This window comes from Bos indicus x Bos taurus, chromosome 19 (assembly GCF_003369695.1).
Source record: "Bos indicus x Bos taurus breed Angus x Brahman F1 hybrid chromosome 19, Bos_hybrid_MaternalHap_v2.0, whole genome shotgun sequence".
In the NCBI taxonomy this organism is placed as follows: Eukaryota; Metazoa; Chordata; class Mammalia; order Artiodactyla; family Bovidae; genus Bos; species Bos indicus x Bos taurus.
This window is the reverse complement of record NC_040094.1, coordinates 27,451,310-27,478,594: the sequence shown is the minus strand read 5'-3', so window position 1 is coordinate 27,478,594 and position 27,285 is coordinate 27,451,310. Positions and strand designations below refer to the sequence as shown.

The 27,285-nt window shown below is 55.0% G+C and overlaps 3 protein-coding genes and 1 long non-coding RNA gene across 19 annotated transcripts; 1 reads left to right on the top strand and 3 right to left on the bottom strand.

The window, feature by feature from the left end:
• Positions 1–751: 751 nt before the first annotated feature.
• SPAG7 (sperm associated antigen 7) lies at positions 752–5,789 on the bottom strand. The gene is made up of 7 exons (XM_027518268.1): positions 4,808–5,789; positions 2,294–2,361; positions 1,970–2,058; positions 1,739–1,823; positions 1,528–1,617; positions 1,274–1,430; positions 752–1,155 (listed from the first exon to the last, which is right to left on the bottom strand). The coding sequence occupies exons 1-7, from the start codon at positions 4,890–4,892 to the stop codon at positions 1,046–1,048; spliced, it is 684 nt and encodes a 227-aa protein (XP_027374069.1). The 5' UTR covers positions 4,893–5,789; the 3' UTR covers positions 752–1,045.
• Positions 4,605–12,077, top strand: LOC113877778. Its single transcript, XR_003506807.1, has 3 exons — positions 4,605–4,879; positions 9,292–9,470; positions 10,723–12,077. It is a non-coding gene; the product is annotated as an uncharacterized LOC113877778 (long non-coding RNA).
• On the bottom strand, positions 5,096–20,596 carry CAMTA2 (calmodulin binding transcription activator 2). Of its 11 annotated transcripts, none has more exons than XM_027518234.1 (23): positions 20,492–20,596; positions 19,115–19,209; positions 18,812–18,915; positions 18,399–18,466; positions 18,181–18,316; positions 17,524–17,610; positions 17,110–17,263; positions 16,632–16,766; positions 15,136–16,076; positions 14,317–14,443; positions 12,632–12,766; positions 10,742–10,857; positions 9,966–10,150; positions 9,583–9,661; positions 9,222–9,444; positions 8,737–9,038; positions 7,495–7,691; positions 7,078–7,261; positions 6,788–6,859; positions 6,652–6,672; positions 6,302–6,471; positions 6,046–6,120; positions 5,096–5,939 (listed from the first exon to the last, which is right to left on the bottom strand). In XM_027518234.1, the coding sequence occupies exons 2-23, from the start codon at positions 19,143–19,145 to the stop codon at positions 5,876–5,878; spliced, it is 3,606 nt and encodes a 1,201-aa protein (XP_027374035.1). In that variant the 5' UTR covers positions 19,146–19,209; positions 20,492–20,596; the 3' UTR covers positions 5,096–5,875. The 11 variants fall into 11 exon arrangements, with proteins under 11 accessions (XP_027374035.1, XP_027374037.1, XP_027374042.1 ...); XM_027518235.1 differs by having other exon boundaries at positions 5,254–5,939; positions 17,524–17,595; positions 20,492–20,564; XM_027518242.1 differs by having other exon boundaries at positions 5,254–5,939; positions 17,524–17,662; positions 20,492–20,557.
• Positions 20,597–20,988: 392 nt separating this feature from the next.
• On the bottom strand, positions 20,989–27,267 carry INCA1 (inhibitor of CDK, cyclin A1 interacting protein 1). Of its 6 annotated transcripts, XM_027518266.1 has the most exons (8): positions 26,824–27,148; positions 25,360–25,447; positions 23,185–23,284; positions 22,987–23,100; positions 22,714–22,753; positions 22,243–22,436; positions 21,611–21,776; positions 20,989–21,380 (listed from the first exon to the last, which is right to left on the bottom strand). In XM_027518266.1, the coding sequence occupies exons 4-8, from the start codon at positions 23,037–23,039 to the stop codon at positions 21,234–21,236; spliced, it is 600 nt and encodes a 199-aa protein (XP_027374067.1). In that variant the 5' UTR covers positions 23,040–23,100; positions 23,185–23,284; positions 25,360–25,447; positions 26,824–27,148; the 3' UTR covers positions 20,989–21,233. The 6 variants fall into 6 exon arrangements, with proteins under 6 accessions (XP_027374067.1, XP_027374064.1, XP_027374063.1 ...); XM_027518263.1 differs by lacking the exon at positions 23,185–23,284; XM_027518262.1 differs by lacking the exon at positions 23,185–23,284 and having other exon boundaries at positions 27,055–27,138.
• Positions 27,268–27,285: the final 18 nt, after the last annotated feature.

Genomic DNA, 27,285 nt, shown 5'->3' with positions numbered 1-27,285 from the left:
AAGGGGGAGAGGAGATGCTGGTCCCTGGGCTGGATCGGGCAGGAGGGGCGAGTGGATGTGGAACCCGCTGTGACAAGGAGGGAGTGAGGGACTGGTCAGAGAGGAAGTTGGGCTGGATGTAGAACCATTACACTCACATTATGGAAGGAGGCAGGGGAAAGCCGGTGCATTATGTGAAATGAAGCTGAAGAGGAACTGACAGAACATTGAACCAGCTCCAGAGGGGTGGAGGTCTGACATCACCATGAGGGGGAAGCTGGATCAGATATGCCCAGAAATGGAAATTTACAGGGTCTGCGGAGGGCACTGCAGTGCTGAGGTCTGAGTGCTTGTCCTTATGAAATTGAGGTACTTGGTGAGGATGGTCATGGGAACCAAAGCAGCTACATTTCCACGTAGCCTTGAGGATGGGAAACTATTATCGATATTTAACATACATTGACCTGTGCAGTTTATGAAACAGTCCTATCAGGTAGTTACCATTATTATCCCCATTTTACTGGTGAGGAAACTGAGTCACAAACAGGCAAAATACTTTACCAACGTGACAGGAAGTCGCAGAGCCAGGATCCAAAGCTAGACCACTTGGCCGTAGTGACTGCTCTTAAAAAATGCCATCCCTTAGGAATTTCTGCAAAAGTGCCAATATTTGACCATCTTTGGCCCACAAAAGCAAGTTTATAATTATTCAACCTATAATTATTTCAACTCCTCTCCAGAGCCTACCTTTCTCTGCTAACAAACCAAGACATTGGGTCAAACGGTGTTTATTGAATGTAAAGTAATCCCAGCCCCATGGGGAAGAAAATTCCAGGAAGAACAGAATAATACAGATTAAATACCCACCTGAGCATTCACACTTTCACATACTAACACACACACATACACACACACACACACACACCCCACATACATATCCTAGATCGAACAGTGACACACACTGTGCCTGAGTGACAGCTGTTAGAAGGTGGGGCTCCAGGATGGGTTCTAGTAGCAGCAGCCTCGTCCCTCCCTGCCCCCTGCCGTGCCCCGGGAGCTGGGGTGCCTAGGAGGTAGATGGCAACTCTTCCCCGCTCTGCCGCAGACGCTTCTTGGCCCGGATCTCGTTCATGGCCTCTTCAATGGAGCGTGTGTCCCTCTTGTTGGCCACGGGCACTAGGGGCAGACGGGAGGATGGGAGGACCTAGGAGCCCTGTGCCTTGGTCTCCCCTCTCCTTCCCCCCAACCTGTGCTCCTCTTCCCTGCCCCCTCCCAGCCCCCACTGTGGCCTCACCACAGCCGTAGGTCTTGTTGGCCTGTAGCATGTGAGCTGCATCCTTGGCTGCCCCCTTGCCAATAAGGTGGCTGTATTTGTCTTTGTAATCGCTGGCCGGGCTCACCACCACGGGTCCCTGCTGGGCCGCTTCCTCCTCCTGTTGCTGGGCCAGCTCCTGAGGGTGCAGAGGGGGTCACCGGAGCTCAAGGCCTGACCTCAGCCCCTCCCAGATGGTGGTGGCAGGGTCCCAGGGACTGCCAGGCATAACTCACCTTCAGCCTCCGCTTCTCCTCAGCCTTCTGGGGGTCCCACTCCTCGCCACGCCGGTAGGAGTCCAGCTCTTCATCTGAGGGTGCAAACTCCTGGGAGAGAAGTGGGTGATGGGGTCAAGGTTCCACATACATAGTTTACCTCATTCTTCTCCCCTGGGGCAGGGTATAGGCTGAAAAGGAGAGAGCGGGGAACTCAACTCAGGCCTTTTACCTTTTTGAAGATCATGACGTAGCGACACTCATCATCTTCCCCGAAGGAGAAGGATGTCAGGCCAGCCACTTCCACCACATCGTGTCTGGGGAGGGGGAGCCAAAGGGAAAGAGGTTGTGAAGCCATGAGGGGGGCCAGTGCCCTCCTCTAGGAGGTTCTCCCCTCTGAACCTTTCACCCTTCGTGCCTCCTTGACCACCCACTTCCTGTCGCCCAGCCCAGAGACACTCACAGTATGCTCCTCTCTATCTTATTCATCGGCTGAAACTTTTTCTTGATCTGCCCACTGTCTTGGATGAAATCTGACACCTCTTTCTCCATCTTGGTAGAGGGAAAAGGGAAGAAGATATGAGATGATGGCTCCACCCCACTACCCCTCTCCCCAGCCGGGCCAACAGGCTTGTGCCTCCCACACCTTTCCCACCTCCGTGCCACTGACTTCTGGGCTTCACCTCTCTCAAGACAGTTTGCACACAAACTAAGTCCTCAACCTTCCAATTCTAACTTATTGTTAGTCCTTTCTGAAGCTGCCTTTGATCTCTCCAGTTGTTCTTACCCTTTTACGAAATTCTACTTTCTGTTGTTTCTCTTGCTCCTGTAGTTTCTTCAGGCGGGCTGCCTGCTCTGGGGGCAAGAAATGGCAGCATGAGGCTAGGGGTGGAAGTATGGGTGGTGAGAGGGTGTAAGGCTTTGGGAGGGGTCTCGTGTCCACTGGGAGGTGTCAGGGCAGGAAGGGAGGATTACTGTTATTTGCCAAGCATTTATTGATATTTACTCTATCCCTGATACGGTGCTAGGCCCTGAAGTACAAAGAGGATGAAGACACAGCTTTGCCCTTTAAGACCTCACAGTTTAGTGGGAGAAACAGAGATGAGAATCATGCTCAACCCTGTTTCCCACTGGGGAAACCAACTAGCAAACATTTATTTATTGCTTACGACATACCAAGAACTCTAAGGCTTGGGGAGGTAATGGGAACAGACCCAGTCCTGGCCTCACAGAGTTTATCATCTCATTGTCTACACAGGATAGAGGAAATTATTTAACTTCCTATATTTTGTAATACCCCCACTTCTTATTTCTACAGCCAAGATGAAGCTGAAATGGCCAGTCTAACATTCTTCTCCTCTGGGAGTGCAGGTGTCTGAGCTGTAAAGGGAACTCACTACCTTTAGTCTTACTGTCCCCTCTTCTCTCTTCTGCCATTTCAAAGTGCTGACAATCTTAAGGCCTACTTCTTCCACAGGATCAGAACCCCTTCAGCTGCACTGAACCTATTCCCATTTTCCTAATCACTTCATGTATTTGCACATGTTATTCCTGCTGCTTGAAAAGTTCTTCCCCTTGCAAACTTTGAGATCCACTATGAGTCAGATGGTGAAGAATTACTTCTTCCTCTGGGGCCCAAGCACATTTGGTTCAAACATCCACTATAGCACATGCTGAGAACTAACAGACTGTAACTTTTGTCTTCCCTACCCCACTATGAGCTCCTAGAAGCCAGGGACCCTGTTCCTTTCCTATCCAGTTACTCTCTGTGGCTCCAGGGCTTGACAGCTCAGGTGCGCTCCTCTCTTCAACCCCATGGGCTCTGACTGTTAGTGCACCCCATCTTAGTCACTGACTGTTCTGTCTGGCTTGAGAGTCTTCTCTCTGCATCTGAGGAGGTGATTTAAGATTATGGATAAGCACACGGGCTTAAAAGTCACAACTGGGTTTGAAATGCCGCCACTAAGTAACTGTGTAACCACAGGCAAGTGACTAAACTCTGAACTTCAGCTTCCTAGCCTGTCAACGGCCGCTGGTGAACCACCTAGTCAGCCGTGGTGAGCATGAAGTAACTCAGTTCCCAGGTCCCATTATGCTCCCTCCTTCCTTATAGCTTTCAAATATCTGCCTGGAGCACTGTGTTGCCTTCTCACTGAATTATCTATTCTTCAGATCTCAGCTCACTGCAGGCTAGGTTAGAAGCCCTAGGTAGTTACACTCCTGATAATTATTTTTCTTTCAGACCATTTATAAAGTTGATTTTTAACTCCTGTGTGATCATTTCATCAATGCTCCGGACTGTGGGCTCCTTTGAGTGTGCCCCTGGCCCTTAGTAACCATTCAGTAAATATGGATGTTAGTTTGACATTAAGCAGCACTTGAGCACTTTGAAGGCACCCACTCCTGTTCTGGCCTCCCTCGAACGGGTAGGGAGCCGGTGTCCTCCCCTAAAAGGACTCATTCTGTCAGATTCATTCACACGCTGCGGAGCCAGCAGGAGAGGCTTGCACCGCCCAGCGGGCCGCGCCCTACACTGGCAGTCCAACTTGAACCGCCAGCAGAAAAGTTACTCGGAGAACACAGACTGGGAGGCTATGGCCAATCGGACCGGGTAGGGGCCTTCTTATTTGTCCAATCAACATTCACGACCCGCCCAGGGACCTTAGGAATTTCAGGGTACAGATGAGAGAAATGTTGGTTCGCGGCAGAAGGGATCGGGTTAAATCAAGTAGGCGGGGCATAAGGGCGCTGAACGGCTCCAGCAGCCAATTAGAGGTGCTGAGGGTGGGGTGGGCTAGAGGAAGGTCGAACAAAACTTAATCGGTAGACTTTTAAGTTGAAGAGGCCAATAGGGGAGAAAGGATTGAGGATGGACGTATCCTGGATCCAATCCGAAGGGGACGAGGTGCACGGACCGGCGCGCCGGCAGGGCGGGCGGGGCCGAGCGGTCGATCTTACCGCCCTCCGATACGAAGGCGGGAAGGGGTTGGGTGGGGTTCAGGGCAGCCTACCAATCAGACCACGCCACCGGCGGACAGGCGGGCCCACGGGCGAATTGAAAACAAGGACTGTGGAAGGCCAGGGCAGGAAGAGGCAGGGGGCTGGTGCTGAGCTTCAGGTAGCCAATCATCGTCCGCTAAGAACAGCGGGCGGGTCAGCAGCCCTTTTAGGGACTCGGGGGGTCTCTGAAGGGGCCTGTGAGGGGTCTTTCAAGGTTGAGGAGGCGGGGTCATCCAAAGAGGGAGGATTGCGATCCTGAGAACCGGGCGAAGAAAGCCGGCAATGAATTTGGGATCCTCACCTCGGGCCTTGCGCCGAGTCTCCTGATCACCGAGGCTGGGTGGCTTCTCCATGGAGCTCAGGATGGAGCCCAGTAGGTCCGCCATCTTGGGAGTGACTGAGAGGGGGGCGGTGCGTCTTAAAGGGAAGGGCAAAATGCCTTTAAGGCCGGAAACACGTCGGAGGCGGAAAACCACGCACCCGCCCCGCCCCGGCGTGGCTCAGATCCGGGCTTGGCGCGCCCGCAGCCTTCCGCCGGCCGGGGGCCCCGCCCCTCCCCGCCGCCCGCAGACAGAGGCCGGAGGCTGGCTGGTGCAGCGATGTTTAATGGCAATTCGTAGAAACCAAGCCCATGCACAAGTAGAAAGTGCTCGTGGAGCCGGCAGGAGGCTCCCGCCGCGCCAGGAACCACAAGCCCGGCCGTGCAGCCCTCCCTGCGGCGCCTTAAATAGATTCTTCACTATACTCTGTATGTTACATTATGTACAAGGCCCCTCCCCTCGGGGACGGGGCAGGACTCCGCAGCGCGTTTCTATATACAGCCCCCCTTTGGCCCCGAGATTGGTGGCCGGAGTCGGTCAGTTGACGGGGAAAGACAGGGCCAGAAAGGGAGGAAACAAGACGCAAACATGCGGAGTCGGGGTGGGGGCACGGTCAGCCCTGAAACACGAGGGGCGCGCGCGTAGCGAAGGCAGAGGTGGGACCGAGGCGGATACATTCAGAGACGCGTCGAACAAATAAATAAGGCAAGTCAGGAAGGGGCCGAGGTGGGCACAGGCAGGGAGGGAGCTGTGGAGAAGGGGCAGGCAGGGCTCCGGAGGTCACAGCTGAAGATGCAGGTATGTGGGGCATGGGTCTTCTGGAGCCGGGGACTAAGAGAAGGGAGCGCGACCCGGAGGGAAGAGGAGGAGGCAGGGGTGGGAGAGGGAGTTCAGCACTTCGGAGGGGTGGGGGGTGGAGACCCAGGACGGGCTAGCACAAAAGTGACGGGAAAGCTGCCGACAGGGGGCTCCCCCTCCCCCAGAGAGCCCTCTCCCTGTTAAGACTGCAAGAAGCGGCCCCCAGGGTGATGAGAAAGGCAGTGGAGAGGTCAGGTGGCCAGCCCGGGTTGGGGAAGCCCTTCCAGCTCCTGGTTCTGCTTCAGTTCCCTCATCCTGCAGAGAGACAAGGAAGGAGTCAGAGGAGACCGGCCGATTAGGGCGGTGGGATGGGGAGGCGGCGGCGGGGCCCAGTCCTCCCCAGTGAGGGAAAGGGCAACACCTGTGTCGGCAGCGCCGCAGGAATCGCATGATCTTCCGGGCTGCCTGGTCCTGCTTCTTGGTGAGAAAGGAGCCTCTGGTGGAAGGAAGAAGAGATGAGACCGCACAGGACACTCAGGAATCACCTGCCCTCCGCCCCTTAGGGACCTTGGTAGGGCAAGGGGTCGGGGAGGAGCAGGATGATGAGTTGGGAGCCCGTGGGCAGTGGCCGTGGACACAGTGGGTGTGCACTGAGGGCTGGAGGGTTGGGGCCGTACTTGTTGCGGGCAGGCAGGGTCCCCGGGGGCCGGCGGCGGTAGGAGCGGTAGCGCTGCTGGATGAGGACTGCCGCTCGGCGGCTCTGCTGAAATCGCTTCTGTTCGTAGTAGCTTCGGAACTTGCTCTGGATCAGGATGGCCGCCTGGGTCATCTTCTTATAGAGTGCAAACTGCAGGGGTGGGGAGGAAGGGCAGGGGCTGACATGGAGGGACAGAGACCCAGACCCCTAAGGGTCACCCCTCACCCCGTTTCAAGTTCAGTCGATGCAAATCTCTCTAATCCACACGCTCACGGAAGGAAAGGCTGAATCATCACAGACAGCCTCACACCCAGGTCTCATGCCTAATACCTTAAGTGCAATCCAGGTCAGCTTGTGGAGAGAAAAGGGGAGTTAGGGCTCCTGCAGCATTCTGGATGCTCTGGGATGGGATGAGTGGGTGCCTGTGTGGGTTGGTGGGTATGCTTTCAAGAGAGGACATCCTCACCTGTTTGTACTTCCGGTAACAGCGCTGGATCACAGCAGCAGCTACCTCCTGCTGTTCCTTCAGCCGCCGGCCCTAAGTGGCAAGAAGGAAGTCTCAGCACCTGGATCAGTTAGGAATTGCCCACCTAACTGACATCTGACCTGCTCTTCCAATGTGCCTGGGGTCCCTTGACCCTTCACCCTACCCCAGATCTCTCTGGATGATTGCTGTCCCCCCCACAGTCCTGGGAACCCATCACCTCCCCACTCAAGATTGTGTAATTCATCCCCTGAAGCCCCCAAGCCCCCGACCTTGTATTTCCGGAAGGCTGTCTGGATGACTCGGGCTGCCTCATACAGTTCCCGCTGCTCATGATCCGACAGGGTCAGCAGGGCAAAGTCACTCTCCATCTTGCCACTGGCAGATGCGGAGAGAAACTCTGCCCAGGAAGGTGCTGGAGGGACAGCCAGGCGACCCCGCTCAAATGGCAGCTCGCTGTAGGAAACAGGGATAAAGGATGTCCTGGACATCTGAAGTCCCTCTTCTCCCACCTGGGCGCTGCTCTGAAGGCAGAGCCCCAGTAACAGGGTCTGGAGAGTGACTTCAGAGCTCGCCAGCCAGTGCCAATCCCTTCCTCAAAGGCTCTGGCCATAGTGCAGCTTCTTCCCTCACTCTATCCCTCCCATGTTCCTTTGAAGGATCTGGAGGCTTTGTCCTAAGCTGGTCACCTTGGAGGGGCTGAGCTGGGGAAATGGTCCACGTTCTCCAGGTAGCTGGCCAGCCAGGACATGGTCTCACTGAGCCCCACCGCTCCCGTCCTCTCCCGTATTGTGGCTCCAGCCTCAGACAGCCCAACGAAGTCCTCTCGTTTAATCCGCTCTGGTGTGGCTTCAATGATCTGCTTGGCCAGTGAGATCATGTCAACCTGGATGAAGGAGAAGCTGGGTGAACCTTGAGGGGCCCCCCAGCTGTTCTTGCTCTGCCAAGACCATAGCATAAGTTCACTTCCTATCTTTCTCCTATCAGACCCAGACGATGAGGCCTCATGGATGGCTGCCCCCATTAACCCTGTCTTTCTTTGCCAGTGTTCCAGGTTCACTTACACTTCTTGGGGTCCCACTCAATACAGCCCTGTGTTGAGACGTCATGGAAAACATAGGCTAGGAAGGACGTACAGCACAGGGGGATTCAGAAGCTAGGCGAATGAAGGGCTTAGCCTTCCAGGCTGACTGCCCACTGTCCCACCCAGCCTGACCCATGCCAGCTCCCACAAACTTGGCCATGTCTGCCACCCCCTCCTCGAACTCGCCAAGAATCAGCTCAGCGCTTGCCAATCACATGACACCTTATTGAATAGCTCCAGCCTTGCCTCTGCTCCAGCCCTGCAGCCTGCAGCACTTTCTGCTGGTCTCACATAAAGGCGCCTACCGTGTGGTGTTCTCTAAATCTGTTGCACTTTAGTGCTCCCCGGTTAATCCCTTAGTCTCTCTCTAAAGCAGGTATGTCCCAGGCCCTAGCAGAGAAGCAGGCTGCTGTACGTGAAGAGCCACTCTCCACTCTCTCATGGGTTCATTCACTCTACAAGACTCTTAGCTCTTACTATGTGCAAGCCTCCCCCTGGCCCCTGGTTAGTGCCAGACACTTCCGCTTCCATCTTGCCGACCTCTCTGCTCCTCTGTCCTCCCTGCTTCCTGCCATCGCTCTTGTCCCTTTATGGAACAACAGGTAACCCCTACCACCCAGCTCTAATTGAAGATATTCTCCAGAATTTTAACCTCTGAAGCCTCATGACTTCTGAATCCCAAGCTCTGACAGAAGCTTAAGCAGAGGGTTACCTTGCCTGTCCCCAAATGAGGGTAAATGACCCCTTCTTCCCAAACTGCCGCCCGGCTCTGCATGTTTCTTGTGGTGGCTGGCGTCACCCCAGCCCTGCACCCCCCTCTGCTTGGAGCCCTCCACCTAAGTGGTACCGGGATCACATCCACAGCTGGTGGACTATCGGCTTCCTCAGGAGCAGCCCCGCCATCCAGGGCTGGTGGGAGAGGAGGCGGCGAGGGTGGGGGCCCTCTCGGGTTGGTGGCTTCATAGTCCATGAGGAATAGGGGGGCCTCTGGGGCACCAGAGGAGAGCTGGCCTGGGACCATCTCCATAGTCATCTCAGAGGCTGGCAGAGGAACAGGGGGAGGACTCCCATCTGGGGCGCTAGAATAGGCCGATGTGACGGAGAAAGTGCCATCCGAGAGCTCTGAAGGTGAGGAGACACTGCTCAGGCCTGCAAGGGGAGAGAAGGGGGTGTGAGCATAAGGTGTCACTTGCCCTCTCCTCACTCTCCATCTCCCTGGCCTTGCTGCTCTTACCTCCCCATCCCTACAACCTCCTCTCTCCTTGCACTGTCTCCCACCCTCTAGCTTTCCCCTGGCCTGTGCTTCCACCCGCATTCCCCTTAAACCCTCACCAGTGTCGGGGCTGGAGGAGGGTGGAGACAGGGCAGGTGGGGGCTCAGAAGAAGCTTCCTGTCTTTGCAGTTCCTCCAGGCAGCGGGCGAGGCGCACATGACCCCGGGAATGAGCCACGGATAGGGGCAGGCGGCCCAGAGAGTCAGGAATGCTCAGCGCCTGTCTGTTCCAACGGAAGAGGAGCACAGCAGCCTCCAGATGGCCCAGGGCACAAGCCCACATCTGAGGAGAAGAGGGCGGAAGTGGAGGTAAGGCATGGGCCTATCCTTACTCCTTCCCTGCATCCCCCAAACGATCTTCTCTGTGAAGAACTGCTCCTGTTTCCCATTGTTCACGTGCACTAGGAACCAGCATCCTCACCAGAGGGGTGCAAGAGAAGTGGTCCACATTGAGTGGGTCAACCTCTTGCTCCAAGTCCAGGCTTCCTGTCTCCACACTCCTGGAGGGTTTGGGAAAGGGACAGTGGAGCCCAGTTAGGGATAAAGGGGGCCCAGTAGGAACTTCGGAATTGAAGGGGCTGGCAAGCACTATGGTCAACAGGATGAGTAATCAAAGAGATTAATGATTATAAGGAGGTCAAGAAGTCAGCATTGTAAGTCAGAGGACATTAAAACTCCCCCAAGTGCAAACCCTGTTCCAGCCCCTCTTCCTTCCCACAGTGACCCCAGCTCCCAGGACAGGCCTCCAGTTCCTCCTCAGTCCCTGACACCCTCCTACCCCAACTCCCACCAGCCCCAGCTCACCGCCACTGGCTCAGGGTCTCGATGAGGCGGGCATAGCCCTGGGCAGCAGCCAGGTGCAGAAGGCTCATGCCCCGGAAAGGGCTTCCATGGGCCAGACGCTCAGGACCCCTCCAGGTGGAGCGTGGGATCATGTTCTCTACCAGGACCACCACCCGGGCCTCGAACCCAGGACCCTGGCCTTCATCCTGTGGTGCACACACCCTCAGGCAGACACCTGAGCATCCCCAGCCTGGGATGGCCTTAGCCACCCCACCCCTGTCCTCTCAGCTTCCAATTCTGCCCCCCCCCTACAATTCTCATTCTAGGCTCCCACCACCCTGACCTCTGATGGCTGGTCAGTCTTCCCTGTCCCTCAGGCAGCTTTCTCCAGCAGCCAGACCTCATGCCTGCATGCCCATGTGGTGCCTTCATTTTGGCTCAGATCAGTGCCATATCCACAGATGGCTTCTCCCCCTCAGAACCTAGAGTCCTCTCCAGCCTTCTTTCCTCAAAGACCTGGAACGCTCAGAGTGCTGAGCCCCGACTTCTTGGATCCCCTCCCCCACCCTCACCTCCACCCTCCTTCAGACCAGAAATAGTCTGAAGCTTGTCATGCCAAGAGGGTGCCCAGAATAGCCACTCCTGCCACAGGGTGGGGGTGGGAGCAGGGTGATGTCACGGAGAAGGGAAGGGGACTGGCTGGGGCCTGGACAGTGAGGGGAGTCACACAGTAGAGCTGATTTCTACAGGAAGACCCTCCCCCTGCTCCTCACTGTAGAGTGCCCTCATGGATGTACCTGAATTGGAGGGGTGTCAGGAGCCTGGCAGGGGGCCTGCCCAGCTGCTGCGATCTCTGCCATCCGCTTCTCCATCTGCTCCAGTCGCTCCAGGATGGACATCCGGAACTGGTTGTCTGTGGGGAAGAGGAGTGGGCATGGGGGGGCTCACTGGGCAGGGTGCAGGGGATGCCTTGGGCAACAAAGCCAGATCATGTCCCAGGGTCTGAGTGACGAAGACACAAGCAATCCTTTCCTCTTCTCCATACAATGGCCCTTTACCCTCCCCCCCTCCACCTTCTGAATAGAGCCCCCCAGGAGCAGTCCTCAGTCTAGGGCTCTTCATACCACGTGTCCACCTAGGACCTGAATGCAGAACCAAGACTGTGTCCTTCAAGACACAGAGACTGTAGGACTCCTCGCTGGGTGTTCAGCCCCAGTTGCCCCAGATCTCTCTCTCTCACACACACACACACACACACACGCGTGCCCCAGATCTCTCACACATACGTGCATGCACATACGCATACTCCCAGATGGCTTATTTTGTTCCTTCTTGCCGCAGACACTACCTTCGTCCCCCATGCTGGGGCTGAAGGACTTCAGGGTCCCTCCTCTCTGTTAATCGCTGCCCCAAAGAACTCAGAGACTGATTTGAAAAGCACCACCCCCTCCTCCTGGCCCCCCGCAGCTGTCCACAAAGAGGATGGCGGGGAGGGGAGGTGACAGAGATGGATGGCCAAGTCCATTTCTCCTCCTCCTCCCCCACTCCATGCACAAATGCACACATCCCGAGCTATATCTGTTCCCTCCTGAGATCACACAAGGATGAGGAGGGGAAGCAGAAGGGGGTCAGAGCCGTGGGAAAACAAACAGGTGGAGGCTGGGGATGTTTTGAGATGCCAGGACAGACGGGCAAGAAGGTAGGGGATGGTAGGGAGGAGGGTAAAGAGCTCTGAGCAGAGACTCAGGTATGAGAGCAGAGAGGGGAAGACAAACAAGGGGAAGGAGAGGAGAGAAAAAGGGCAAAGGAGAGCTGGGGATGTAGAACGAACAAGCAATAGGGAATGAAGAAGGAAAGTGAAGACAAAAATCCAAGGAGGAATGGAGAGATGAGAGAGGTAGGAGACATACAGGAGAGATGGTAAAGCACAGGTTAAACAGGAGGAAACGGAGACATGCAAACCTCAAGAAAGAAGCAGGTGCAGAAACAATTCTGAAAGCCACAGGAGGGATAACCAGTAAAGGGGACTAACAGCTCTGGATATAAACAAATACACACACACGTACACACACATGTATGTATGTGCATCTCTGTATATAAGAAGATATATTAAAAGTGGTGTATGTTATTGAGCATTGTTACAGGGAATTTTCATTTTCTACTTTGTGCTTTTCTGTAACTTCAAAATTTTTTATAATTAATGCCTGTCTTTATAACTAGAGGGAAAAACCATAGGAAAGTTTAAATATATTGTGTAGGCACATATACGGAGAAGGCAATGGCAACCCACTCCAGTACTCTTGCCTGGAAAATCCCATGGATGGAGGAGCCTGGTAGGCTGCAGTCCATGGGGTCGCACAGAGTCGGACACGACTGAAGCAACTTAGCAGCAGCAGCAGGAGGCACATACACACTCATGTGTATCCCATGTTTGTTGCTCTGCACTGTCCGGCCCCACCCATGGCCTTGATCCCTTCCTATGGACAGGACAAGTGTTGGGACAAAGCCACCTCCAAGGTTTACAGGGAGGAGGAGGTGAAGGAAATCTGCTGCTCCTTCAGAAATGAGCAAGGAAGCAGGAGTTGGGAAGAGGGGTACAGTGGGCGCAAGGCAGTGGCCACCGGAGTCCAGATGGGCCTAGGAACACGTCATGCTCAAAGGCGGTGGGGTAGAAGGTTAGAACTTACCGTCTAGTGACAGCCAGTCAAGCTGAGTACTAGGCAGTGACAGGAATCGGCGGGCTCGATACTCAAAGAGCACAGATGCAGAAAGGGGCCCCTCACGCCCTGCCACCTGCAGAGACACCAGCCCAACTTCATGGGCTGGGGAGGGCAAGGATCAGCGAGATGGCTCTCTTTCCTGGGCTCCTTCACCAGATCCACAGGTGGTCCTTCCACATCTACCTCCCCTACCTGCCCTGTTGTGGCCCTAGAGGCCCCTGGCTCCAGTGGCCTTGGCTCTAAGTGGGGAGGGAATCCCTTTATTTGAGAACTTAATAGCTCCTCTGGGCCAGAGACCCCTTGGGTTCTAGACCCTGTAGTTAAGGATATTGTTCAGCACCAAGGCATAGAAACAGAGTCAAGAGATACCTATGGGTGGTTTAGTCAACCAAGTTGTGTCTGACTCTTGTGACCCCATGGACTGTAGCCCTCTGGGCTCCTCTTTCCGTGGGACTTTCCAGGCAAGAGTACTGGAGTGGGTTGCCATTTCCTTCTCCAGGGAATCTCCCTGAGCCAGGAACAGAACCCAGGTCTTCTGCATTGCAGGCAGATTTTTTACCTACTGAGCCAGATGGAGGTAGGTGTGTAGAGATACCTCTACATATAAACAATTTGATGATGGTAAAATCTCTTATCTCCTAAGATCAAGGTCCAGAGGCCTTAACTCTGTTACTAAGGTGAAGGAAAGGAATTAGCTGCTCACCAACAGGGTCAAGTGAGAGCGGTGTCCCAGAATCTCAATATCTATAGCCTTGAGGATAAAGCCACCAGGCCCTGGTCCCAAGCTTAGACGCTGAGACTCCCAATTCCCAACGTCTCTGGTCTCAGCCCCTCTCTTGCTATCCACCACTGAACAGGGCTGCTGAGACTCGGGGAGGACATACTGACAGAGAGCAGAGCTGTCGACATGTCACTCCAGTGGTCCTTGGGGTCCCACAGCAACACTGCTGAGTGTCAGGTGAGGGGCAAAGGGGGTGGCAAAAGGGCAGAGATGAATCTTGGCAATGACATCCAGACCAGTGCTGTTCAAAAGAACTTTCCTCAGTGTTGGAGACATCCTGCATCTGCACTGTCTCCTGCGGGGGGCACGAGCACATGTGGTCACTGAGCACCAAAATGTGGTTAGTGTGATGGCAGAGCTGAATTTGAAACTTCATTTAATCTTAACTATTAATTTCAATAGGCACACGTGGCTCATGGCTACCATACTGGATAGCACAGGTCTTGAAGCCAATGTCCCTCAGTCTCAGAACTGGTTGGAGGAGACCACATTTCTCCCTTCTCATTCTCCCAAGAGACTCTCCCTGGACTGGAGTCAGTGGGCCTGGAGAGCCATGAGAGTCCCCTTGGGTCTAATGGCTGATCTTACAGAAGGGGTGGCCAAGGTCCTATGAAAAGAAAAAGGCTTATTCAAGATCACCCATCAGCTCAGCAGATTTCTTGGATTAGAATCTAGACCTCTGACACTTCAGCTCAGACTCATCTGCCTGCTGGAGGGCGGTGGCCGGGGGGCAACCACCGGGCTCAGCCCCAGGACTGGTTGAGGTGGTTACGTTCTCAGGAACAACCCAACACATTTGTTCCTAGTGCTTCCTGGGAATCCTAACAGTCATGTCTTCTGTCCCTTCTCCTACCACCCCCAGTCCCCATACCGGGACAGTAGCAGCGTAAGACACCAGGCTGGACGAGTGAGGCTGGCACGGCGATGTGATCAAAGACACAGGAGTAATGCTCAGCGGCCTCTGTCCAAGGTCCTGTGATGAGCACCTTGACCCCACCCTGCAGGCAGAAGTCAGAGAGCCATGTGACTGGGGGCTCTCTCTGCTGGGTATAATTACTCACTCCTTCATTCAGACCCTAAGAGAGGACCTATTGCTCTCTGTACACCCCAAGGTCTGGGGTACAGAGATTGGACATGAAGTGGAGTGAGATCCACTGTCCTTTCTCCCCACACTCCTGCCCTCTACTTGAATCTGCTAGAAACGGGGAACTCATTGCCTCTCCCAAGGCTACCATCCCATTTGCAGATAGCTATCACTGGGAGGAAGTCTTTTCTTGGGGCCCCCTGGTACCCCTAGAGAAGTTCCTGCTTTCTATCTCTGGGGCAGCACAAAGCAGAACTTGACTGCTGAATACAGTCTTTCAGCTTCTCAAAGTCTGCCATCACATCCCAGTTGGGTTTTCTCTTCTTCAGGCTGAACTGTCCCAGGCCCTCCCCACCCCACCCAGTCACCAAAGGAATAAAGTCCCCCGGGGCACTTAAGGGACTCATACAACCACAAGTCACAGGTAGAAGGAGGGAGGAAAAAAGGGGTAGTTAAGAAGGCCTGTGAAAACCGTTAAGAAGCTACACTCTATGTAAAGATAGAGGCTGGGAAGAGAACTAAGCAGCCATGGATGCTGAGAGAAACTAGGTCACAGGCCACAGGGTAAAAGGGATGCAGGAGGAAGGAGAGAAGTCTGAGACTCACCTCTGGGTAGGACCACTCTGGGGAGAAGTCTGTGATGGTGCTGAGAGCAGGAGAGAGCTGGGGGGTGGGGGCAGGGCCACTTGGAGCTTCGTCACTGATGAGTTCTCCCATGAGGTCCGGGAATGATGAGAGACTGAAGGGCTCCAGTTCGCTGCCCCCCCCAGCTCCTCCAAACAAGGCCTCCCCTCTTCCTACTCTGCCCGATGGCTCCAAAGGGGCAGGTGAGGGTGGGGGTGAAGGAGGGGGTGAAGGTACAGGTGGGGCAGCCCCCTGGGCCTTGAGCTCCTCTCCACTGTCATCATCCTGAATGAAGAAGCAGTTTCCCCTTCTCCCGCCTGCTCCAGACTGTGGAGGGAGACCCCGAGTGGCCACCTGGGGCTCCAGGGCAGCAGCAGGCTCGAGTGCTGGACAGGGGGTATGGGCGGCCTCGGCCTCAGGGAAGTCTGGGCTCACCCCCTGGCCCCCTCCATATGTCTGGCCCCTCTGTGGGCTGTTGAGAAAACGATCAGGATCAAAGGCAGGGCTCGGAGGGGCTGGTGGGGCCGAGGGCTCAGAGCCCACAACCACAGCCAGGCTCATGGGAGGCCTCGGATCGGCCTGTGGAGCCAAATGCCTGGTGGGTGTCAAGCCCCCGGCTCGCTGCTCCAGTCCTGTCAGGAGGAGGATGGCGGTGCCTCCTCTGGAAGAACCCCCTCGGGAGGTTGGAGGGCTCGGTCTGATCTCTAGGGGTTCTGCAAAGCCGGAGGAAGAGGAGGAAGAGGAAGAGGAAGATGGGGAGGTATGTGCCTTGGGGAGCTCTGGGGGAAGCGGGGCTATCAGTGGAGGTGGCTCAGGGGGATGGGGGTGGGGGACAGAGGTCAGGGTTAAAGCTCGGGGTTCCACTTTGGGAGAGATGATACGGTGTTTCGTGCTGCTGCATTTGTGGGTAAGGCTCCCAGAACCTGGAGTGGAAGGGGTGGTGGGGAAAGAAGGGGTAAGACACATCTCTCTCCAGCCCTCCCTTGCTGGAAGCTGTCATGTATTTCCTGAGAAGTCACTACATACCAGAGGTGTCATACTGCTTGTGGCCACTGGGAGGCGGCAGAAATATTTCTCCTCCCCCACCCTCCCCCTTGGAGGAACACTGCAAGGGAGGATCCAGGGCTTGGGGGAATAGCTGAGAGCAATAGGTGAAGACATAGAAAAAGTACAGAAGAACAGAACCAAGCGGGTACCAACTAAGAATAAGGCTAAGCCTGTGTGTAAGCAGTAGTGCTGGGGTGGCCAGGAACTGCTAAAGGAAGAAGGCAGACAGAGAGCCCAGGCTGCCAGGAATAAGTAAAAGGAACTAGACAGTATGCAGACGGGAAAGCCTCTGCTCATCTGGCCCATCTTTCTGGAACATGCAAAAGTCATGCAAATAAGCACGCAAATCCCAACAAGACAGATGCCCCCCTGGTGTGAGTAAGGGCAGACCAGCGAGGAGGGAGGAAGGTTCCAAGGTCAGGGTCACTCACCAAGGCCCCCACTGCAGAGACAGGCGTGGGTTCGGGGTGCAGGCTTGGTCGGGTGGGTGTCTAGGATCTGCTGCACCAGCTGCTCTACGGAGAACTCCTCTGTCCCATTTCCACAGCTCCATTTGATGCCATGAACTGGAGGAGAGTTGGGGGGAAGTGCTGTGGGACCCCCTACAAAATAGGCCCCAAAGAACTCTGATGGCTCCCCCAAGCACCTGAGATGCTCTGAGACTTCCAGCCAGAGGAACAGCGGCCAGAAGCCCCCAGACTGCTCCTACCTGGAGCTCACAGCTGCGCTCCATAGTCGAACACCTTAGATCACACCAGGAACCCTGGTACCCACCCACCCAGGAAAGAAGCCTCCTGACTTGGGGCAACATGGTCACCCCACAGGCTCCTGAGTATAGAAACTTGCTGCCATGGGAGGCCCCTGGGTCCACTCTCCCCTTGGAGCTCTGTCCTGGCCCTGTTGCCTTACACATGGGCTTCAGCTGTCCCAAGAGCTCCTCCCGGGACCACTTTAGCCACTCTCGGCGGTCGCTGCTGATGGAACAAAAGATGGGGCTGCAGCCCTTTCCACAGTCCTCCAGGGCTGGGACGTTCAGGTAGTGCACAAGCACGATGTCAGGGTTCTGCGGGTACAAGGGTACACACAGAGCGCTATGGGGTCCTGATGTCCAGGGACTTGGCCTCCTAGTCCTCATTTTCTCCCTAGGCACCCCTAGCCTCACCCTCCCAAGTTCTGGCTCTCTCCATCCCCAAACCCCTTTCTCTTCTTCCCAGTCTCCCTTCCACACTCAGAACCTCGTCATCCTTCCCCTTCATTCCGCAGACCCCCACCTCCCTCAAAGAGCCAGGTAGACTCTGTCTCCCCGAGCCCTTCCGTCCTCACCTGGAGCAGCCAGTAGCAGCGCCGATGGAATGTGGGGACGATGGAAGAGTGAACGTAGCAGCCATAGAGACACTGCCAGGAGACAGGCTGGGGTGGGGGGAGGGCTAGTCTGCTCCCCAACTCTTCCTCTGTTCAGTCCCTTTGCAGGAATCCCAATCTTGCCACCAGTTCCTCTTTAACCCTTACCCACCCCCATCTATTCCCCATACCTTTCAAAACCCAGCACCCAAGTCACCCTGCGGTGAAGAGGAGGGGACAGTGGGGCCAGGGCCTTACAACAAGTACCAGATTTGAGACATGGGACTATTCAGAAATCAGAGGGCAGGGCAATAACACATCTGAGATGAGGAGCAATGATTTGAGAGAACAGAAACCTGTGCTTTGAGGTACTAAGTACTGTCAGACCCCTACGGGAAATGCAAGAGAAGTGAGGGGATTGGGCATCTGCGGCCTCCAGGGGGAGGCGTGGCCTAAGTCCTGGAGAATTGGGTCATGGAGGGAAAGCAGAGAGGGGGCTGATCCAAAGTGAGTGAGAAGCGAAGAGTGACTGACTGGGAGGGTGGTAGGGAGAGAAGGTCACCAAGCCCTGGCAGAGCTGGAACCCAGCTCACAGGGAAAAGCGGGGGCCAGGGCAGATGTACTGGAGGCCTTGCTTACCTCCATGCCCTGGACCTTCAGCTTCATGTGGTCCTCTCGGGTGGTCTTCCCATCCTTCCGCTTCTTCCAGAGGTAACCATCCTTCCGGTATTTCACCTTCTTGCGGTTGTAGAGGATAATGGAGCCATTCTGAGGCCTGAGAAGGGAAGGACTTGCCTTAAGTTCTGTGCACAGAACCCAGGACCCCTGCTACTCCCCATCTTCACAAAACTTCTCACCTTGTCTTGGGGGCACAGGATAGCCACTCGTCATGCTTCTCAAAGGTGATCAAGTAGGATGCAATCTCCTGGAGGAGAAGAGGCACTCAGGTGGGGGTCCCCTTCCCAAAGTCTCAGCCTGGCCTCTTGGGCCTCCTCATCTATACCTCAGGGATAACGGCATCCCTGGAGGACTGTGTGAGATAACACAGGACAAGTGGTGAGCACAGTGGTCTGTTTGTAGGAAATACTTTGTAAGTGGTAGCATTTATACACAGGTGCCTATGCCAAGAAGTGAGCTCCTACGAGATGCAGGTCTTTATAGCTCTCCTGTGATCCCCAAAGAGCCTAGAGAGTGTTGAAAGGCACAGAGGGGAACTCCTCCAGCCTACTAGGCCCTGCAGAGCCCCAATCCCCCCGGCTCCCTAGAAAACCTCATTTGTATTCCACCGGAGCCGCTCTGGAGGCAGCAGTGGGCAGCGAGGAAGACACTCCAGCAGCTTCTTGGGGAGAAATATCTTCAGGTGGTGGCTGTTCTCTAGAGGGGATGAGAAGGGAGGGCTTAGTGTGAGACATCCCAATGAGAGCCCAGGGGAAAAGGGCCGAATGCGGGGCGGGGTGGTGGTGGTGAATGAAATGATGCCAAGGAGAGCGGGGATCCAAGAATTAGAAGGTCACCACCGCTTGGGGGAAATAAAAGGCTGTGCCCAACCTGGAAACCTGGACTGTGAACTCACCAGCAACCTCGGTGGTGTCCTTGGTATTCATGGTGAGGGCTCCAGGGGGCAAGGTCACCCCCGGCCTGACGGGCCGGGGGGAGGGGGAGTCTGTGCTGGGAAGGGAGAGAACAAGGTCATGGCAGAAGCCCCTACACTATCAAGGATGAGGAGAATGAGGTGGGAGACCTGGTATACAGCCGGGTCGTGATATCTGAGGAAGCCAAAGGAAGGGGCTGGACTGTGATGTCAGAGTACAGCCAGGGGGTGGAGGAGAGGGAGAACCCAGACACGGTGCCAGGAACCAACACGAGTGGGAGACACAACAGAACAGAATAATCAGGAAGAGACCGGCGGGGTGGGGGAGGGGAGAAGGTCGGCGGGGGGCCGGCGTTTACAGCCCTGGCTTTCCAAGGCTGGAGCTGCGGCGGGGTCAGACCCTGGGGCTAGGACTCAGAGCATCCGGTTCTTGAAGGATGGTTTGACAAATGAGAGCCTGGATGTTGGGGGGAAGGCAGGAGTTCTAAGTCCTGGTGGAGAGCTAGGCCTTAAAAGACACACCCTGAGTTCCTTCTCTTTGGTTTTTCCAAGGGGAAGGGCAGATCTGACAACTGATCTTAACTTCCACCCTTTCCTCCAGATTGGTGGGGCCTGAGTAGAACCTGGTTTAGACACCCAGGACCCAGCTATCCAGCCCCAGGTCAACCCATCCTCCACCCTGAGGCTGACCGCCCTGTCCACCCCACCGTACCTCTATCCCCAAAGCCTCTGCTTCCCTCGGCCTCCAGGCCTATCCTACCCCATCTACCACTCTGACTCCAGCCTGAGCCCCCACCCTCCTGGGGGAACAGATGGAAGCTGGAGGATGCTCTCAGCGCGGGCTCCGCCAGGTGTCTGGGAATGGAGACGGGGAAGAGGCCCGTCCGAGCACGACTGTGAGCCCTGGAGCCTGGGCTGGGGTAAGGACTCCGCCCGAGGGCGCAGGTGCGCAGTCCGGGATGGGCAGCCCGCCAGGGTGCGGAGCGGGCCCGGGGGCGGCCCCCCCAGGAGGGGCGGTGGTCAGCGGAGACGCTCCGAGGTGGGAGGGTCCCGCCTCCCGGCCGCACGGAGAGATGTCCTGGAGAAGCTGCGGAGCAGAGTCCGCGGGCGCGTGGCGGGCAAGGGGCAGGGCAGGTGCTGGGGTGCGGGGGTCCCCGGGACGGTCCGGCCCGGCAGGTCCGCCTTGCGGCCCTGCGCCGAGCGGCGCCCCCTGGCGCGGGGGAGGAGGACGGAAGCGGGGAGTGAGGGCAAACCCGGGAGAGCGCCGGTGGTCCCCGGCGTGGCGCGCCAAGTCCGGGCGGTGGAGCTGCGCCCCCTGGCGCGGGGGCGGAGAGGCGGGCGAGAGGCCCCGGCTCTTACCTCCCGGGGTCCCGCGGGTGACGGCGGCAGCGGCCATTCTACCCCACACCGACCCCCCCCAGCGCCGGCTGACAGCGGCGTCCTACGTCACTGCGCACGGGGCGGGGCTTCCCAATTAAGGGGATGGGGGTCGGGACGGGAACCTGGGGTCAGCACACGTCTGGCTTTGGGTGGGGCGCTGGCCGGAGGGACTCGGCTTCCAGGGCCGCGAGCCAGGCGGAGGGACGGGCTGCCGGGAAGTCCCAGAAGGGGCGGCCGCGCCGAGGGGCAGGATGCGGGGTCCTGGAGGCGGAAGCTCCGCCGACTGACGTGACCTCGGCCCGGAGAGCCGGGTGGGGAACACTGGAGCGGGCAGGACTGTTTTCGGGTACAACTCCTTGAATTTGGGGGTATCAGCCCAACTTCATTTTGGCGGGGTCATCGCGAAGCTGAAAGGAGCCCTCCCTCCCCATAAGCCTCCCCATCACTACATCGCGGAGAGAAAGACAACTCTGGGCTCCACTTGCTTGCTTTTTAATAACAGAACGAAGAGAATAGTGGCAGGGAGCCTTGGGGGGCTCCTCTGAGAGTGGAGAGGGGAGGCCATCGGGGCTGCTCGTGCCTAGTTTCAGAGGCGGGGAGAGGAAGATGGGAGAGGCCAAGGAAAGGAGGAATGCCTTGATGTCCGAAATACTGGAGATTCCAGCTCCCAATCCTAGGCCCCTGAGGCACGGCCAGCGTCTTGGGTTTGGACATTTTCTCCCTACTCCTCAGACTGCAGTTCCACCCACCAGGGATGGTAAAAGGGGTTCCTAGTGGCTGTGACAGCGCTGAAGGAGCCCATAGAGCCAAGCTGCCTGGAGAGACAAGACCCCTCCTGGCCCAGGGGACTCCAGGGAGACCAAAGCAGCTGTAAGAAAAAAAAAAAAAGAAGGAAAAAAAAAAAAAGAATCAAACAATAGGTCTTCAGATTTCCTAGGCCCCAAACCCAGGTACCCCCAAGTCTCAGGATCTGGCCTACTTTACTTTTGTCCCTCTCACATCCAGCTATCCCATGTGGCTCTTGGCTTCCCCTGTCTCCCCATGCAAGACCAAGGGTCCACATCACCACCCACCAAAGTCCTCTTCAGCCATCCATACCTGGGCCCTGCCAGAAGTGAGGAAGTGGTCCTCCTCCTGTGGATAGTCTGCCCTCTCCTCTTCCCGATCAGGGTGTTCGGTGGTGCTGGGGAAGCCACAGCCATCACTGTCAACCAGCAGAGGCCCAGACGCAGCCCCAGAGCTGCCCCACTGGGCCTTCTTCAGTCTGTGGAGACTTAAGGCTTAGGAAAGAGGGGCCTGGAGGCCAGGCTTCCTGTCTCTCCATTCTTCATCTTCCCGCCCTGAACTAGTTCCTGCTGGGACCCAGGAGTGTTATCATTTGACACATTCCAACTCTGCACTTCCAACCTTCTGCTCCCCTCAGACTGAAGTAGTTTCCCATCCGGGGGCTCAGAGGTGACCTCTAGCTTTGCACCATCCTCCAGTTCTGTGGAGTGCTTTCCTGTCTTCAGTAACCAGGGTTCCACTCCTTTCAGCTCAGGTGACTAATCCCCCATTCCTTCGTTCCCTCCTCCTTCCCATATTATGGGAAACTTTGCTTCAATCTCACCAAGACCATGGCACACTCCCAAGCAACCTCCAATTCCCTCAAAGCTCTCCACCTCTTCCTTAGTTTAAGCCACCCTGTCCCCATACCGTTTGGCTCCCAGAGCCCTGATGTGTCTCCTTACTCATTGATGATTCTCTGTCGCCTCCTTAGATCTTCCAAGTGATGAGTGACCGCCCTTACCCGGGCTGGGATGCCCCCAGATCCCTGCTGCATTCCTCCTGAACATGGCCTCCTCCTTTTTCTTCTGCAGAGCACCTCAGGAGGTGGGAGTCCCTCAGGGCCATACTGGCCAGGCTGGGAGCAACCAGTGGCTCTCTGTACCAGATAATGGGGAGAGGGAGCTAGAAGGCAGAAATGAGTCTCTCGGGGGAGCTTGGACTGAAATAGGGAACCAGGGGTCTTGGGAAGACCAGATTACAAAAACATGGCTGTGATCTGGAAAACATGATGACTGATTCATAGGAAGGAGGGCCTGCTCAGTGCACTAGCTGGGGGAGACCAGAGGGAAGGGAGAATAAGGGGAGCTGGGGATGGGATGGCAGTGGGTGTGATCTTAACCAAGAAGTGTCAAAGGGCAGAAAGTTCATCATACCAGCAAGGGTGGGGTGTACTGTTCCTCCATCCAGGTGGGGCTGTAAAGCACAAAAAGGGGGCTAAGTGCAACGAGAATATCCCTATCCATGTTGTTTCTCTAACAACCTCTCCCAACCACCTACCTGGCATTAGGAGCTACCATGTCCATCACTTGGTGGGTCAGTTATCCTGAGACTAGGACTTATTGCTACAGTAAGGCTTTATGGTAGTTTAAAATTGTACAGCCTCCCCTTCCCACCTCTGGTTAGTCCCGTTTCTCCATTTCTCCCACCTGGGCCTTTGACTAAGATTCTCCCAGAAGGTGTCTCCATAGTGCTGGGGCATCAGTCCGAGGCTCTGGGAAGGCAAGCAGTGGGGTGGAGATCGGCTGACCACCCTAGAACACCTGAGGTGAGGACAAGGTAGGCTCAGTTCTGGCTCTTCCCTTACGGTACCTACTCAGTCCAGGGATTGAGGAGTCTTATCTTACCACAGGACCACACAGCTGCCCAGGCTCCCTCAGGCCATGTCCTCCCTTATCCATTTTAGATGAGAAAGGTGGTGAAGACTGATTTGAAAGGCAGTTGGAGCTGGAGTGAGCATGGAGATTAGCAATTGTCTGAGCCTCAGATCTCACTGAATCTCAAACTTCTACACCCCACAACCAGAGAACATCATACTTAGAAAGCAGGGCTGTTAGAGAGGGAGGCCCTGGCTACTCAAGTGATTCAACAGGTTCCTTTCAGTCAATGCAAGCATCCAGGAGAGCAGAGTCTCTATTCACTCCTGCTATATCTCTCCATCTCAGAAGCACTAGGGGCTACCCTAGTTGCTCAGTGGTAAAGAATCTGCCTGCCAAGCAGGAGATGAGGGTTCGATCCTGGGTCAGGAAGATCCCCTGGAGAAGGAAATAGCAACCCACTCCAGTATTCTTGCCTGGAAAAATACCATGGACAAAGAAGCTTGGCGGGCTACAGTCCATGGGGTCACAAAGAGTTCGACATGACCTAGTGAGTAAACAACAACTCAGAAATACTAATATCCTTTAGGTAGGGTGTGCAAAAGTTGTTTGAGAACAGTTCTAATCACTTCTAAAGCTGCCAGACTGACTGACCAGATGTCTGCTTTCCTGCTGTCTAGAAGAAAGTCCCAGGGCTTCGGCCCTTTATCTTCATTCCTCCGTAGGTGATCTCACCCAGGTCCATGACTTTAAATACCATCAATGTACTGATGACTCCCAAATCTATATTTCAAGCTCTAGCTCCTCCCCTGGACTTCAGATTTGCAGGTTCAACTGCCCATTCAACACCTCCTCCCTAGCTTTCCCCATCTTGCCAAAAGGCACCCCAAACACCCAGTTGCTACAACCAAAAATCTGGTATGCCTCACTCGGCCTCACCCCTCATATCCAATCTATCAGTAAATCCTGTGAGTTCTACATCTGAAATACACTCAAATTTAACTACCATTCACCATTTCCACTCCCACCACCATATTCCAGCACGTTTTCCCCTCTTTGGACTATTGCAATTGCGTCCTCCTCCATTCCCTGCTTCCATTTGAATCCCTCAACAATCTAGTCTGCACATAGCAGTCAGAGTAATCTTTTAGAAATGATTATGTGAAATAATACCCTGTTTAAAGTTACTTCAAAATGGTCTAAGTAGCAGGAGGCTGAATGGGTGTATCAAGAAAAAAATTATCCACCAGGGACTTCCCTGGTGGTCCAATGGTTAGGACTCAGCACTCAGCACTCAGCACTCTTGCCGCTGAGAGCCCAGGTTCAATCTTTGTTTGGGGAGCTAAGATTCCAGAAGCCGAGTGGTGTATCCAAAAAACAAAGATTATCCATCTAATGATAATTATTGCAGCTGACTAAAAATGGTACTCCGGTGTCGTGGTTACTATTTTCTCTACTTCTGTGGTTGTTTGAAATTTTCCATAATAAAAAAGTTGAAGGAAAAGAAAGTCTGCTCATGTCATTTCCTTGCTTAGAAACTCCCACTGATTTCTACTGTCCTTAGCATAACGTTCAAATTATTTTCAATGGCCCATAAGGTCCTATGTGACTGGCCTCCCCCTGTCTGCCTTTACTCCACTTTTCCTTTGATCACTAACTTGCTGATGGGCTTCCTGGTCCTAGAAAACAGAAAGTTAGTTCTTTTCTTGGGACTTCGTTTTGTTTTTTCAAACCTACAATTCCTTCTTCTACTCCCTGGTTCTTAGCAGACTGGCTCCTTCCCATTTTTCAGATCTCAATTCAAACTCATCTCCTCTTCCCCTTCCACAGTCACACTCTATATACTTGAGTCTCAGAGACATTCTACTTACATTATACTGTACATTTATTTTTTCATGTGCTTACTACTATTTGAAATTATATTTATTCATGTACACATTCTATTTCCTCCCTGTAGAATGTTGGCTCTATGAGCAGGACCCCTATCTTTCTAATTGCTGAATACCCAATGCCTAATATTCAGTGCCTAGAACACTATTAGTGTTCAAAAATAATTTGCTGAGTAAATTAATAAATCACCAGTCCCCTGAGACCAGGCACCGAGATTCTTGTTTCTTATTTCGTACTACTCTTGGGGAAGAACCCAGACATGGAATCCTGCCTCCATCTCATTCCCCCCTCCCCAACTGTGTGGGGAGGACTCACTTGGCAAAAGGGATAAGGTTGTCTGCATCTTCCTGTACTTGCATGACTGGACAGGGTTGGGAGGCTGGACTGAGTCTCCTCATTGGTGCTGGGAAGATAATGGAAAATGAATCATTGACTCATGTAATTCACCATGAGTGAATGTAAAGATTGGAAAGAAGATGTATAGGTCCAGAAGAAAGGAAAGAAAGCTGAAAAGGTATTTCAAGTGCTGAATATTTTCATTAGCTGAACATACACAATCAAGACAGCAAACACAGGAAATGTAGAAATGGTGAAAGATTAAAAAAAAAATCTTTTTTCCTAAGCCGAATACACAGAGTAAGTGAAATTGACAGATGGCAGTTGAGTGACTTAACTGGCAATATGGGATAATGAAATGAAAAAGAATGAAACGTGAATTAGACAGAGCAAAAGGCATTTGGGGATAATTGGTACAGAACTGGTGGCTGGGGCCAGTTAGAGAACTGAGGGTTGGTAAACAAACCAGGAATGAGGTGTTAATGAAAGGTAAGTGTGGACAGAGCGGTCACGGTCAATTGGTGACGAGGAAGGAGGGGGCAGTGGGAATGTCTAGAGATGTAGAAGGTGAGCAGAGGTCAGTTACACAGGACCACAATTCCAGACAGCAAAAGGTGACCTGAGAGCCAGTTGGGGTGGGCAGACAATGCAGATAAGAATGTTAGATGAGTTAGGAGAGGCAGCATAAATGCCAGAAAATTGGAAACTGTTGCAGGTGAATAAGTATTTATTCAAAGGTAACTAAGATGGGCTGAGAAAGGAAATGAAGAATGAAGAGAAGAGTATTTAGAGCTGAGCTGGCAAATGCCAGTAAAGCTAGGCTGAAAGGGCAGATGGGGTTTTAATGGAATATCTTGGGCCAGAGCAGAGGAAGCTGAACTAGGGAGCAGGTGGCCGCTGAGGGACATTCAGACCTTAGTAATTGGGTGTCTAGTTGGCCAGATCTAAGAGAAAGATGAGGCTAAGGAAGCTAGAAAGAGTCCTGGATGGTTGACCTGCTTGGGGGAGGGCGGGGCAGCGCGGGAGCGGCGGGGGGCAGCCAAGTCTGGGAGGGGAACCCGAGTCTGACAGGGCAGAAGAGGACCCAAGGAATCTGGCCGGGCTGAGTTAGCTAGAGCCTGGAGGTCGTTGGGGTGGAAAGCCCTGTCCAGAGGGAAGGCTTAGAGGAAAACCCCTTAGGGAGCTCAAGGGACCCTTGGCAGCTGACCAAGGCGTGAGGAGCTGCTAAGCCTGAAGGCACAATTTGGGGGCTGAGGAGTTGATGTGGCTTCCAGGTGGTGGGCCCTGCGGGGCTGAGGCCTGCTGGGGCCAGGCTGGGCAGGCAGGAGTGGCCTGGGCCTGAGGGGGCGACACGGCACTGCGGGCCCTGTCGAACCTAAGGACCAGGCAGAGACACAGCGCCCGAGTGGTGGTGCCGCTGCCGACTGCACTTGGCCAGGGCACCTGAGGCAGCTGCGCGTCGAATTCTAGAACGTTACACCAGGCGCTGAGGAGTGAGGCGGCGACAGGAGCCGAGGGTGGAGCCGACCAGTGCCTCGAGCCTTGGGGCGGGGCCTGCACCGCACCACCTCCTGGGCGGGGCTCGACTGGCGGCTCCACCCCCTGAGCGCGCCTCCGACGGCGGCGACGTGCGCGCGTCAGGGGCCTGGGTCCCCTACCGGGGTCCGCCCCCACCTTTCCCGGCTTCTGTGGGGCTGGCCACCCTCTGGAGTTCCGGCGTCCGGGTCGCCCTCCCGCGTCCGCAACTCAGTTCCCCTGTCTCTGCCTGGTGGGTCCCTCAGTCCCGGGGACATTGCCCCTTTAACAGCTGTCCGGGTCGCTCCTGGGCCGTTCTCGCGACGGCGCGCGCCCGCCCTCCCATCCGCGCGCGCGCGCCCGCCGGTCCCCCGCCCCTCGCTCCCGCCC

Excerpts from the sequence above, each read along its gene's own strand:
- SPAG7 (XM_027518268.1), bottom strand. The coding sequence starts at position 4,892 with ATGGCGGACCTACTGGGCTCCATCCTGAGCTCCATGGAGAAGCCACCC. Across the intron at positions 2,059-2,293 it reads AAGTAGAATTTCGTAAAAGG|ATGGAGAAAGAGGTGTCAGA; the intron begins GTAAGAACAACT and ends CCCTCTACCAAG. Across the intron at positions 1,618-1,738 it reads ACGTCATGATCTTCAAAAAG|GAGTTTGCACCCTCAGATGA; the intron begins GTAAAAGGCCTG and ends CTTCTCTCCCAG.
- CAMTA2 (XM_027518234.1), bottom strand. The coding sequence starts at position 19,145 with ATGAATACCAAGGACACCACCGAGGTTGCTG. Across the intron at positions 18,916-19,114 it reads GGACACCACCGAGGTTGCTG|AGAACAGCCACCACCTGAAG; the intron begins GTGAGTTCACAG and ends CATCCCCTCTAG. Across the intron at positions 10,151-10,741 it reads CTGACACCCCTCCAATTCAG|GATGAAGGCCAGGGTCCTGG; the intron begins GTACATCCATGA and ends TGTGCACCACAG.
- INCA1 (XM_027518261.1), bottom strand. The coding sequence starts at position 27,173 with ATGTCCCCGGGACTGAGGGACCCACCAGGCAGAGACAGGGGAACTGAG. Across the intron at positions 23,101-27,054 it reads CCCCACAGAAGCCGGGAAAG|GTGTTCTAGGGTGGTCAGCC; the intron begins GTGGGGGCGGAC and ends TCCTCACCTCAG. Across the intron at positions 21,777-22,242 it reads CGACAGAGAATCATCAATGA|ACTGAAGAAGGCCCAGTGGG; the intron begins GTAAGGAGACAC and ends AAGTCTCCACAG.